The sequence below is a fragment of the Mastomys coucha genome, unplaced genomic scaffold, assembly GCF_008632895.1.
Source record: "Mastomys coucha isolate ucsf_1 unplaced genomic scaffold, UCSF_Mcou_1 pScaffold21, whole genome shotgun sequence".
NCBI classification, from domain to species: Eukaryota; Metazoa; Chordata; class Mammalia; order Rodentia; family Muridae; genus Mastomys; species Mastomys coucha.
The window spans coordinates 120,118,513-120,130,047 of record NW_022196904.1 but is presented as its reverse complement, the minus strand read 5'-3'; the positions used below and the strand labels follow the sequence as shown (position 1 = coordinate 120,130,047).

General features: G+C 45.9%; 1 protein-coding gene across 1 annotated transcript in view; it reads right to left on the bottom strand.

Annotated features, from left to right (window-relative positions):
* Nucleotides 1–8,616, bottom strand: part of Dmbt1 (deleted in malignant brain tumors 1) — a 70,256-nt gene extending 61,640 nt beyond the window's left edge. Inside the window, exons 1-4 of the mRNA XM_031384947.1 lie at nucleotides 8,556–8,616; nucleotides 5,315–5,361; nucleotides 2,703–3,042; nucleotides 957–1,061 (exon numbers count right to left, since the gene is read on the bottom strand). Coding sequence (XP_031240807.1) covers nucleotides 957–1,061; nucleotides 2,703–3,042; nucleotides 5,315–5,361; nucleotides 8,556–8,616 — 553 coding nt within the window. The remainder of the gene's footprint in view (nucleotides 1–956; nucleotides 1,062–2,702; nucleotides 3,043–5,314; nucleotides 5,362–8,555) is intronic.
* Nucleotides 8,617–11,535: the final 2,919 nt, after the last annotated feature.

Sequence of the window (11,535 nt, the reverse complement as noted above, 5' to 3'; positions counted from 1 at the left end):
TTAAAGCCAGTGTGTAGTCACAACAGGATTCACCCCCAATGTCATCAGTAGCCCAAAGCCAGAGACAAAAGCAAAAGAGAAGGCCTTACCGTTTTCTGTCCCCCCTGGGATCCACCAACCTGAATAAAGAAAAACTCAGTTTAGAATTGGATCCGCTATGTAGAAATGGTCTCATACAAGGTAAAAGTTAGCCTCAACTGCACTGTACTCCTCCTGGGAAATTGGGCATGGGATCAGTGTTTCAGTTTTGGCTATGTGCACTGCTCAAGGTCTTGATAAAAATGATTTTCATTTTTTGGGGTCGTGGGTAAGGAGATATAAAAACTTCTGGGCTGGAGGTGACATACACATCATGTCAGATGTGATATATATATGTATATATACATATATATATACATGTGTATATATGTGTGGTGTGTGTGTATGTGTGTGTGTAGAGAGGGGGTGTGAGCTGGACATGATGGCATAATCTTGGAATCCTAGAATCTGGAAACTACAGACAAGAGATCAGGAGTTCAAGGGTACCCTTGCAAAAAACATCTAGTCCCAGGTTAGCCTGGCCTAGGTGGATCTCAAAAAAAATAGTAAATTAAACAAACCAATGGCAAACAAATGGTCCTATAATTTGTTAATATTAGATTCCTGGTAGACAAGCAGGAGTTGGCCCAAGTGTGAAGAGGGCACCTTATCCTTACATATCATCTGCCAACCAGAGATCCCTGAGCCCACTTCATGTCTCCTAGTCAGAACTTCATGCAGCACGACTGAATCCAAGACCTCCACTCAGACAATCTATTTGTTTCTGCTATATACTGAACTTTGAAGCCAGGACAATATAAAACAGAAGACTGTAATTTTCTTAGCTTGGGACCCTTTATGCTATAGCTGTCAGGAGTTTCTATTGTCATTATATGTCTAGATGGGACACTATATTTCAGCCTAGTGTCATTCATTACCATGTAGTGGGCCAGTGTCCACCATAACATAGGAGGAAATTATACACTGATATGAGTCTATAATTTCAAAGTACTTACCAGTTGTGGGACTGCTTGTTTGAGAATCTGTGAAAGGAATAAAAGCAAATTCAGACTGTGCGTGTCACCCATAAGAATCATGGCTAAAATCCTTTCTGAAGCGATAGCTTCTACACCTATGCTATGTGTGCCTCACCCCAGAGACAAAGCTCAAACACCTAGGTACCTTTCTCATCAGTCAAAAGAGCAAGGGCAAAGGTCGGGGCCCTTTGTACCATGGGCTCCTTCACAAATCACACAGGTGGTGAATCTACCATAGGGAAGAGTAAAAGCAAGACCTCCTTGGTGGCCCCTGAAGGTGCCTCCTCTGGCTGATCCTCAACAACCTCCGCAACTCAGGGACATAATCCATAGCATATATGCCCATGTAGGCTTGAAGTCTTATTGAGAAATTTCCTTAGAGCTTAGGACTCCATGTGCTCTGCCTTCTGCCCATCTTCTGGATCAGAGGTGAGCTTTTGGTTCTGGGGACAATAGGCCACAGGGATAAAACATAGCACAACTTACCATCTGTGGTTCGTTCAATTGTAGAGAACACATCTGCAGAACGAGAAATGAAGAATTCATTGGCTGTTGGCCCTCAAATGAGGAACTCAGAGGCAGAAACTGCAATCTCCCATGCTAAAGGCCTTTCATCACTAGAAATACTGCAATTCACTGTGGGCTCCGACAATGATCCTTCTTTAACTTGCCACTGAGTTGTCACTATGAGCATCTTTTTGCCTCACTCTCCTTCATCTCTACTTTTATTCCATCTGAAATACTATCCAGTTCACCAACAGCCCCAATGTAGGCACAGAGTATCCAAAAGTCATTTGGATATTTCTATAGTTCAAACTTAACCTCTTATTATAAACATTTGCCATCACTAAAATGGTTCTGAGATAGTGGCTCTGACTAGCCAAAAGGTGACTTCCAGAGATTATTCTGGAAAGGCAGATAAAGCCACTCACAGTGTGGCTGGCAGGGCCATGGTCCTTTTAAGTGTCATCTCAGGTGGGATGTGATTCACTCAGTCACACTATGTTTTCTGTGACATGTGCACAGTCCATGATACAAAAAACTGCCTATCATTGGTTTATCTAGCAATATTCTTGGTGACACACAATTGACTGCAATCCTGGGTGGCTTCTTTGTAGATTAAAAGATGCCTTTTATTTGAATGTATACCAGCCATTCAATCAGCAGCTATTTCATGGGATTTGCTTGGTTGGATCAGGGAGAATTTGTCATCCCCAAGATGGTGTGTTTTTGTTTATCATGTAATCTCGAATAGAGAGAACATATTGGTCACTCATTGTTTTGCATTTTCTTTATACTATTAGGTGGTAAGGACCAGCAGTTGCCTCATCCTCTTCTTCCCTGTAGGTTAAAGATGATCTTGGTCCAAGTCATCAGAGCTGTTCACTGAGTGATGGTGTCAGTGAGCTCTGAGGAGACAGAAGCTAAAATCTGTCTTCACCTCCTCCCAGTTTGGGGCTTCGCAGACTCAATGTCATCGTCTATGAACAGAGCCTCTGACATCAAATAAGGCATGACTTATAGCAGAGCATGTAAGCAGTCACACATGTGCGTGTGCGCACACACACACATGTGCATGAGCACACACACAATCACAGTGTTGCCTAGGAGTATACATGTAACAGCTAGAGACCACAACAGCACTACCTGAACACACGACTCCGGCGTCTTCCCTGTGGCCACAGTCATGGTTGTACCACCCGTCATGTTGACAGCTGGACAGGTAGGATTCCCGTCCTGAGCAGTGCACAGCTCCCAAGAGAATGTTCCCTGAGCCCTGTCCAAAATGGGCCCCTCCTGGTGCTGACACAGAATGGCCACAGCCGAGCTGTCGACAGACGACATCTGCATCCTGGATGTCCCAGCTGTCATCACACACGGTGCCCCAGTAGCCTTGATACAGGACCTCCACCCGGCCCTGACAGCGGTCACCGCCATTCACCAACCTCAGAGGCAAACCTGCATTGACACAGTGGGAACTGCTCTCCTGGCATGCTGGGCTCTGTGGCTTCTGTGTCCTGCACCAGCATCACCAGGACCTCCCTCCTCCCCTGACCTGCAGGGCTGTCTTACTTGTCATTCCCCACCCCAGGAGCCAAAATGTTACTTTCTACATCATCTTCCCCATATCCTCTGGAAATTTCCCAGACAAGGGTCTCTCAAGGTCACCTCTGCAGTCCTAATTTAGCCCTGACAGTCCCAGTGTAGAACTCCAGACTCATACTGGATATCATTCCATCAGCCTCCAGGATATCCATGTCAACTACTCCAAATTCAGTCCTCCACTGGGATCTTTGATGCCACCATGCACAGCCACAAGTGTGCTGGAATGCGGACGTCACATTTGATGTCTGTTTCTCTCCACCTTCACTCTTTGCTGGAACGAAGGCTCACCCACTAGGTTTACCTCTCCCCTCTCCAACCTGCACTACTCTGTGACCTCTCCATTCAACTTTGCCTCTGTCTAGCTCTTATCTAATGCTGCTTATCACAGATCTTCCCATTCTCTCTGAAGGGCTGTCTGGAGGACTCACCCATGTCCAGTGGCTGCTCCTTAAGTTTTATCTTGACAAAACACTTATGTATTTTAGTCACTTCCCAGTCCAAACTACTTCCTCATAGTCCAGGAATAATGGCTCACACCTTTAATCCCTGCACTACTAGGGCAGAATCGAGTAGGTTTGTGCAAATCAAGGTCTACATGGTCTACATGAGGAATTCCATACAGGGCTACATGGTAAGACATCTCTCTCTCTCTCTCTCTCTCTCTCTCTCTCTCTCTCTCTCTCTCTCCCTCCCTCCCTTCCTCCCTCCCTCTCTCTCTCTCTCACACACACACACACATACACACACACACACATACACACACACACATACACACACACAAAGGGAGCTTCTGCATCCACTCCATCTTCATCAGGGTAAAGGGTGCAGTGGTGTCCATCTAACAGAAGTCCTCCCTCCAGCCTGTTCCACCACTGTAAGGATGCATATGACTGGGCAGGCAGCAGGCAGCATGCTTCTGCATGGTGTGGTGGCTCTAAGCCTCTCACAGTTAAATCTGAGCTGGTTGTGAGAGGAAACAGACAGCATCTGTGTGATAGCAGGAACAGATTCAGCATCCTGGCAGCAGGAGCTGGGTCCTCAGTGTACCTCTCTGCAGCTCTTTTGTGGTTGTGAGAACTCTGGGGTCTGGGAGTGATAGGTTGGAGTGGATGCAAGATGAGGGGATCAGACAGTTGCTGTTGTTGGAGATCTTCAGAGGGTGCTATGGGGATTGGCAAAGGCCAACTGAGCCTTGCAAGGTGTTCCCAAAGAAGGCTCTGGGTCTGAAGGAGACATTCTTATTGCCCTCTGCTGGTCACTCTCTGAATGCTCCCCCTAGAGAACTGCCAGCCTTTCTGGAGATTAGTCAAAAAGCTTTCCCTAAAGTTCTTGCCAGGAAAGTATTGTGATAATAGCACATATTACATGTACTAGATGAGTATTGATTATGTGCAGTATTTAATTTTAGATGGAAGAATCCATGGCTGTTTTTCACTAGTCCTTCTAATAAGAGGCTAATGCTAAGTTCATCCATCACATGACTGAAGAACAAAGAAAAGAATGAAGAAAAGGACAGAGATTGGTGGGGTATGCTCAACAGCTTGATACCCACATCTCTCATTTCTAATGTCTTTGCCCAACGATTTTGTTGGATTCTACCAGAGCAGCAGCAGCAATGCTGGCCATCTGTCCTAGTTATCTCCACTGTCAACATGGCTCCAACTGAGTCATATAAAGGACTCTTAATCTGAGAGTTGCCCAGATCAGAATAACCTGTGGCCCTGTCTGTGTGGAGTGTCTTGATTGATAACTGTCAGGGAAAGGCCAGCCCATTGTCCTTGGGCAGGTGAGCCTGTGCTGTATAAGAACACTAGCTATACATGCATGAGTCAGAAAGCCAGTAAGCAGGGCTGCTCCATGGCCTCTGCTTCAGTTCCTGCCTCCAGCTCCTGCCCTGGCTTCACTCAATGATGGATGGTGACCTGGAAGACCTTTCCTCCTCCGAGTTGCTTAGAGCCAGTGTGTGGTCACAGCAAGAGGATTCACCCCCAATTTCATCAGTAGCCCAAAGCCAGAGACAAGAGCAAAGGAGAAGGCCTTGCAGTTATTTGTCCCCTCTAGGTCCCACCAACCTTAAAAAAGCCAAATCTCAGTTTAGAATTAGATCCACTGTGTAGAAATAGTCTCATACAGGGTACAAAGTTAGCCTCAACTGCACTGTACTCCTCCTGGGAAATTGGGATCAGTGTTTCACTTTTGGCTATGTGCACTGCCCAAGGTCTTGATAATTTTTTTTTTTGCAAGAGGAGATAAAAGCCAGGGGGTTGGAGGTAAATTATATGTCATTTCAAATGTGATAAGAGTTGGGGATGGTGACACAATTCTAGATTCTTAGAACCTGGAAACTACAGGCAAGAAGATCAGGAGTTCAAAGGTAACATTGCCTACATAGCATGTCTGAGGTTAGCCTGAGCTAGGTAGGTCTTAAAATAGAGTGAATAAACAAACCAATGACGAACAAATAGGCCTATAACCTTGCTAACATTAACTTCTGATTAGTCTTGGGACAAGTGTGAAGAGGGCACGTTATCCTTACATATCATCTGCCAACCACAGATCCCTGGGCCCACTTCATGTCTCCTAGTCAGGAGCCTAGTCTCCTGCCTTATACTGAAATTTGTGTCTGGAGCAACACAAAAGTGAAGATTATAATTGTCTTAGCATAGGATCCTTGATGCTATAGCTGTCAGGAGTTTCTATTGTCATTACATGTCTAGATGGGACACTATATTTCAGCCTAGAGTCATTTATTAACATGTGTTAAGTCAGCATCTCTCACAACATAGGGGGAAATTATGCACTGATACAGGTCCATATTTTCAAAGTACTCACCACGTGTGAGAGTAGTTGCTTCAGATGCTGTGAAAGAAATAAAAGCAAATTCAGACTCTGTGTTTCACGTTTCCTGCCAAAAACCTTCTTAGGAAGCAAGAACAGACTAGGAACACCTGGAGTCACCTTCACCAACCCCTGAAGAGATAGCTTTTACACCTTTGCTGTGTGGGCAGGCCCCTTAGATCCCAACTCAAATACCCAAACACCGAGGTTCCATTTTCACTGGTCAAAACAATAAAATAGTCTTAGTAATATTCCAGTTGGCCCTCTGTATCCATGGGCTCCTTCACAAATCACACAGGTGGTGAATCTATCATAGGAAAGAGTAAAAGCTTGCCTCTGTGTTATTGAGCATGAAACCCTTTCCCTCTAGCCATCCTCACTTGAGTGATGTGGTACAGCACTGAGTCACACAATGCTGATATTCTATGAGGGACTAGATTTGGGATGACTGGAAGGACACAGGAGGATGCCTGTGGGTCACACACTAGTTAATAAAAGACTTGAGTGTCAGACACTTTGGGTAGAAGCAAGGAAGTTCCTGGAATCCTTTTTCTTTAGAACCTGAGAGATAATGGCTCAGGAATGGTGAGGATGTGGTTAATGTTTGGATTGCTTCCCAAGTCCCCTCTTCCGAGAGATATTCCGAGACCCATACTACTCTAAGGAAGTCACATGTGGATAAAACATTAGAAAAATACCCTAAATGGAGCATGACCATCTTAAGACTTATTCTACCTTCTAGTCCTACAGAGTGGCGGGCAGGTGTCTCATTCCTTTACTCTGTAGAACACAGCATGTTACCCCACTTGCAAAAGAGTAAACTGGGTTTTACTTCAGGAGAGGGGCTGTCCCAACAGTGTCCTTGGCTCTGCCATTGACCAGCAGCAATGCCCTAGCCCCTCTCCTGTCCAGCATGACCTGTGCTCCTAACTCTGTACAAAGACAGCACTGAAGTCACACATGCAGTAGACTCAGCCCCCTCTGCTCCCTGCATGCAGAGGCCATGGCTTAGTCTGACCTAGCTGTTACTACAGTGCCAGCAGGCCTTACTCCAGGCTCAAATTCTGGCCCAGCTCCCATATAGATGGTGTCCCTCATTTGAACGATGGAGGTGGTGGTGCCTATCTTTGGGGTGTTACCTAGCTTGAATTAGAGAAGAAGCTCAAGTGGAAGAGGATCAGTTTCCCCTCTGTGTGCTAAAGCCACAGCATGCATACCTGTATATAAGCACACATGTAGGGCAAGCATGCATATCTGTATGTAAGTACACATGTAGATAGCATCACATTAAAAGAACAAACTCTCTCAGCCCCATAGCACTACTGCTTTTTGATCCTTTGTGGATAACAGCAAGGCTATCTGTCCTCTAGGACTATGGTGATTCCAGGTCACTGGGCAAGGACAGAGCAAGTCTGTCACCCTGAAAGCTGCCCTTGCCTCCCATTTCACACTCTCTAGAAAGACAGACAGCCTGACCAGTTCTAGGCTGCCTCAGTCTAAAGCCCCTTGGTCAGCAGTGCAAGCCTGAGGATTTAGTCTTGGAGCGATATTCTCATGAAAGCCATTCCCTAAATGAGTCTTCATCTTTAACAGGCCCTCACCCAGCCTGGGGAGAGTGAGCATTCTGGAATTCATCTGTAAATGTTGCAAAAGTATGAAACCTAGACACAGAGACTCCGAAGGAAGAAAGAAAAGAACAGGGTGTGCAAAGAAGAAATGAAGAGAGGAGGGAGGGGAGGAAGGAGGAAGAACTGTGGGAGAGAGATGAAGAGATAGGATATCCAGGAAAGGGAAGATGGAGAGAAGAGAAAGAGACAGACAGACAGACAGACAGACAGACAGACAGACAAAGAGAGACAAACAGAGAGGCAGAGAGGCAGAGAAAAGAGGACAGACATAAAAACAGAGAGACAGAGACAGATAGAGGGAGGGCAGACAGAAAGAAGAAGATGGGACAGACAGGGTGTCCTCTGTGAGATGACACATTCAGCCATGTGGAGGACTGGCCCGGTAAGTCTTCCTCGCTCATTACTTGACCCTCTGAGAACATGAAACCATGTTAGAGTGACTGAGCTGCAAGTAAGTGACTGGCACACTGACACCATCCTGTTTGTCTGTCACTGGACTTGACTTTGCTCAGCAAATAGTGGCCACAGAGCCAGACATACAGAAGAGAAGGCACATGCAGAACATCTATATAGGCTCGTCTCCATCCAGTTTCACAGCACCCAACCTGTGTCTTTAGCAGGTTTAAGTCCTCTTCCTAATGCCCATAAGCCTTTCCAGAGCCTGGGGACTTCTGAGCACAGTCAATCATTCCCTTCATTGAACAAATCCTTGAGAACACCAACAGAATGCCTGGCTTCTTCCCTACCACCACCGCTTCTATTTCTCAAGCAGACACATGCCTCCATATACTTACAAATATTTACAATTATTAGCAAAGAGCCTCCTTGAGATGGACAGTCACACAACCATGAACAAACTCATCCAACCCACCAGATCTAAGGTTTGCAGGAGCACAATTCATGACTATAAATAAATGAGACAAAATACCTGAGGAAAGGACTTGCCCCCACAAAAGACATATTTCAAAGATAACGACGGAGATCCCCATTGTGCTGGTTCCTCTCGATTTGGGTAGAAATTCCTTGACATTTATAAGTTCCTGAGTGGAAGGAGGTGTGCCCTCTTGGGTGGTATGCTTCTATTGCTGCTATAAATCAATATGACGGAAGTGAGGAACTTTGTTAACAGTTTGGCTAATCCGTGGGAACAAGGTTAGGTGTGTTTGATTGATTGTGATAGGAAAAACCTGGCTGTTGCCCAATGTAGAAGGCCTGACTTCGGTGATAAAACTTCCTTCTTGGTGAGCATTGAAGACTCCCAGTGGCTCCCTGAACATGGCCTTGATTTTTATCTTGGAGAGTCCAAGCAATTTATGGGAAGCAGGATGTGGGCTGATGGGCAAATAAGAGACACGGTGCCAAGGGGAAGGCATGCTGCCCTCCTAGTTAGCTCTTGTGGACATCACCAAGGCTCAGAGGACTGAGAATTCCCTTGCACACTGACTAGAAGTAGAAGGCATGAAGAACTGTTCCACCCAGACCATGCACTTGTCCCAGCTTCCACCAGATGACCCCCCAACATCTTCATCTCAGCTAAGAAATCCATGACCTCGAACAGAAGCATTCCCCAACCATCTTACGCTGCTTTGATTTCTTGTCCTCAGCAATTACACAGTGTGATGCTCAGATTTTAGGAAAGCCACGGAACTTGCCCCTTGTTTCTGTCTGTCTGACGTTCTAATCCTCCTCCTTGGGTTTATGATGTAAATATTCCCAAACTCTTTGGGATGCTCCAGTTTGTATTCCAGGATTCTGATAGACTCGATGAAGACTCTGAGAAGGTTGCTTGACATTTGTAAGATAGTCTCTGCGGTGGAATGTGCTGATAAGAAGCAGCCAGCTCAGCAGAATTGACTGTTCTCTGGCCTGGTGAGTAGGGTCTTGCCACATAAGACCCCGGGGTACCTTGCTTCCTTTACCTTGCCCTGTTAACACACAGTCTCTGTCACTTGATTCTAGTGAGATGCTGTGCAGTCATCTTTAGGGACTGAGACTCTGCCTCTAATCTCATCCAAAGGCAAGCTACATTCCAGATTTGGCTTCTGTGTTGACTAGGGTCCTCAGACAGTGGGGACAGCTCTTTCAGAGAGGTCCTCCTTCACAAAGATTGTCCCATCACCCATGGCAGACTTTGAAGTAGAACTTGATCCTCAGACGTCTAACTGCACTAATTACACTGCTCAGATTCTATTGGTACACCACGAAACCAAATCAGTCATTGACAATGGAAGTGTATTTTGGCTTTAGAATGAGTCTGTGTGAGAGACTAAAACATATCCTAATAGTTTGTTTCAGAGCAAAGAAAAAGAACAAGGAAACTGAATGACATCCAAGGGCAGCTCTTATCCAGATAAAGGGTAACTGCCAAGGACCTCCTCAGGCAGTTTCTGCACAAGGAACTGTTCTAGGCACCTCTAAGTGCTTAGCATCACAACTGCCCCTCCAAACCATGGATGTATGGTCCCAGGTATGTTGGAGACATGGGAGAATTGACTAGGCCACCTCCAAGCCAGAGCATGCATGGGCATGGCCACAGAGCGTGAGATGAGCCTGTTCAGGTCATCTAAGGATTCCTGTTGGATTCCAGCTGGGTTAGACAGTGGGATATATTGGCCTTTGGACAGAAGTAAGAGGTGGGCTCATTTCTTCCATCAGAAAGCTTATGGCCGGGCTGGTGAAATGGCTCAGCGGGTAAGAGCACTGACTGCTCTTCCAAAGGTCCTGAGTTCAAATCCCAGCAACCACATGGTGGCTCACACCACCCATAATGATATCTGACACCTTCTTCTGGTGTGTCTGAAGACAGCTACAGTGTAATTATTTACAATAATAAATAAATCTTTAAAAAAAAAAAAGAAAGCTTATGGCCCAGAAGAACTGATATTGGAGTCCATTAAAGATGCCCAGCTGGAGGATCCCCTTTTCCCTTCAGTCTCTACCTGTATCTGTGAACTCAATGGAAAGAAGAAAAGGAAACAAAGATGCCGCCAGTCCCCACCACAGTCTAAAAAGATAGATAGGGCAGAATGAAGTCAATTGTACCCATGTCAGACCTACCCTAGAGTCTAAAACTTAGCTGCACAATTCTTAGAGGGTGGAATGGTATGGTGTGCATCACGAGGCACATGGCAAGGCAACGCTGGGTTGAAATTCATCAAGATTGAGTGCAAGCCCAACAGAGGCTACCCCAAAAGGTAGATAGATGGGTCTTGGACCCTACAAGATGGAAGACTATTTTCCTCTTAGATGAACCACCCTACCCTGAGCATTTTTGCACTGAAACCCTGGCTTTCAAAGAGTGGGCTCTGGACTTCATGTATCTGCTAAGAGCTTGTCACATAAAAGCCAAGGCTGCATCATAAGGCCTTGTGATGTGTTTCAACAAGTCATTCATGGGTTCAGAACCCAACTCAACATAGAGAATATCTGCATGCAAGAACACACAAAGAACTTTGCCGGTGTGCCAGATTTGCTTTACTTCTGGGTACACACAGACAAACAAGGCACAAGGCTTAACTCCAATCACCAGGCAGCGTCAGTGAACATAGGACAGCAGTTATGTTGGAGAAATATGTGCATGGCAAATGCAAGAAACCAGAATGGCCTCCAAACGGGCTTTGAGTCATTGATACCAGCTAGAGGTGCCACCTATGAGACAGGGAGCTCAGAAGGAAAGTGGGAATTTGGAGGGCATGTGTCCCCTGGGCTGTGGCCCATCCACTGCTCTTCTTCTTTCTCCTCATTGTCCATGAGTCTGCAGCTCTATTCTGCAGCTTTACTGGCAGTCACTATTCCACGGACTCCACATCTCTCCACCAGCCCTGCTCTCAAGTCCTTTGTAACTTACAGGCTACCTCCATCTTGTGAAAATTGTCCTGCAGATCTGGCCAGAAGACGAGGACCAGGGT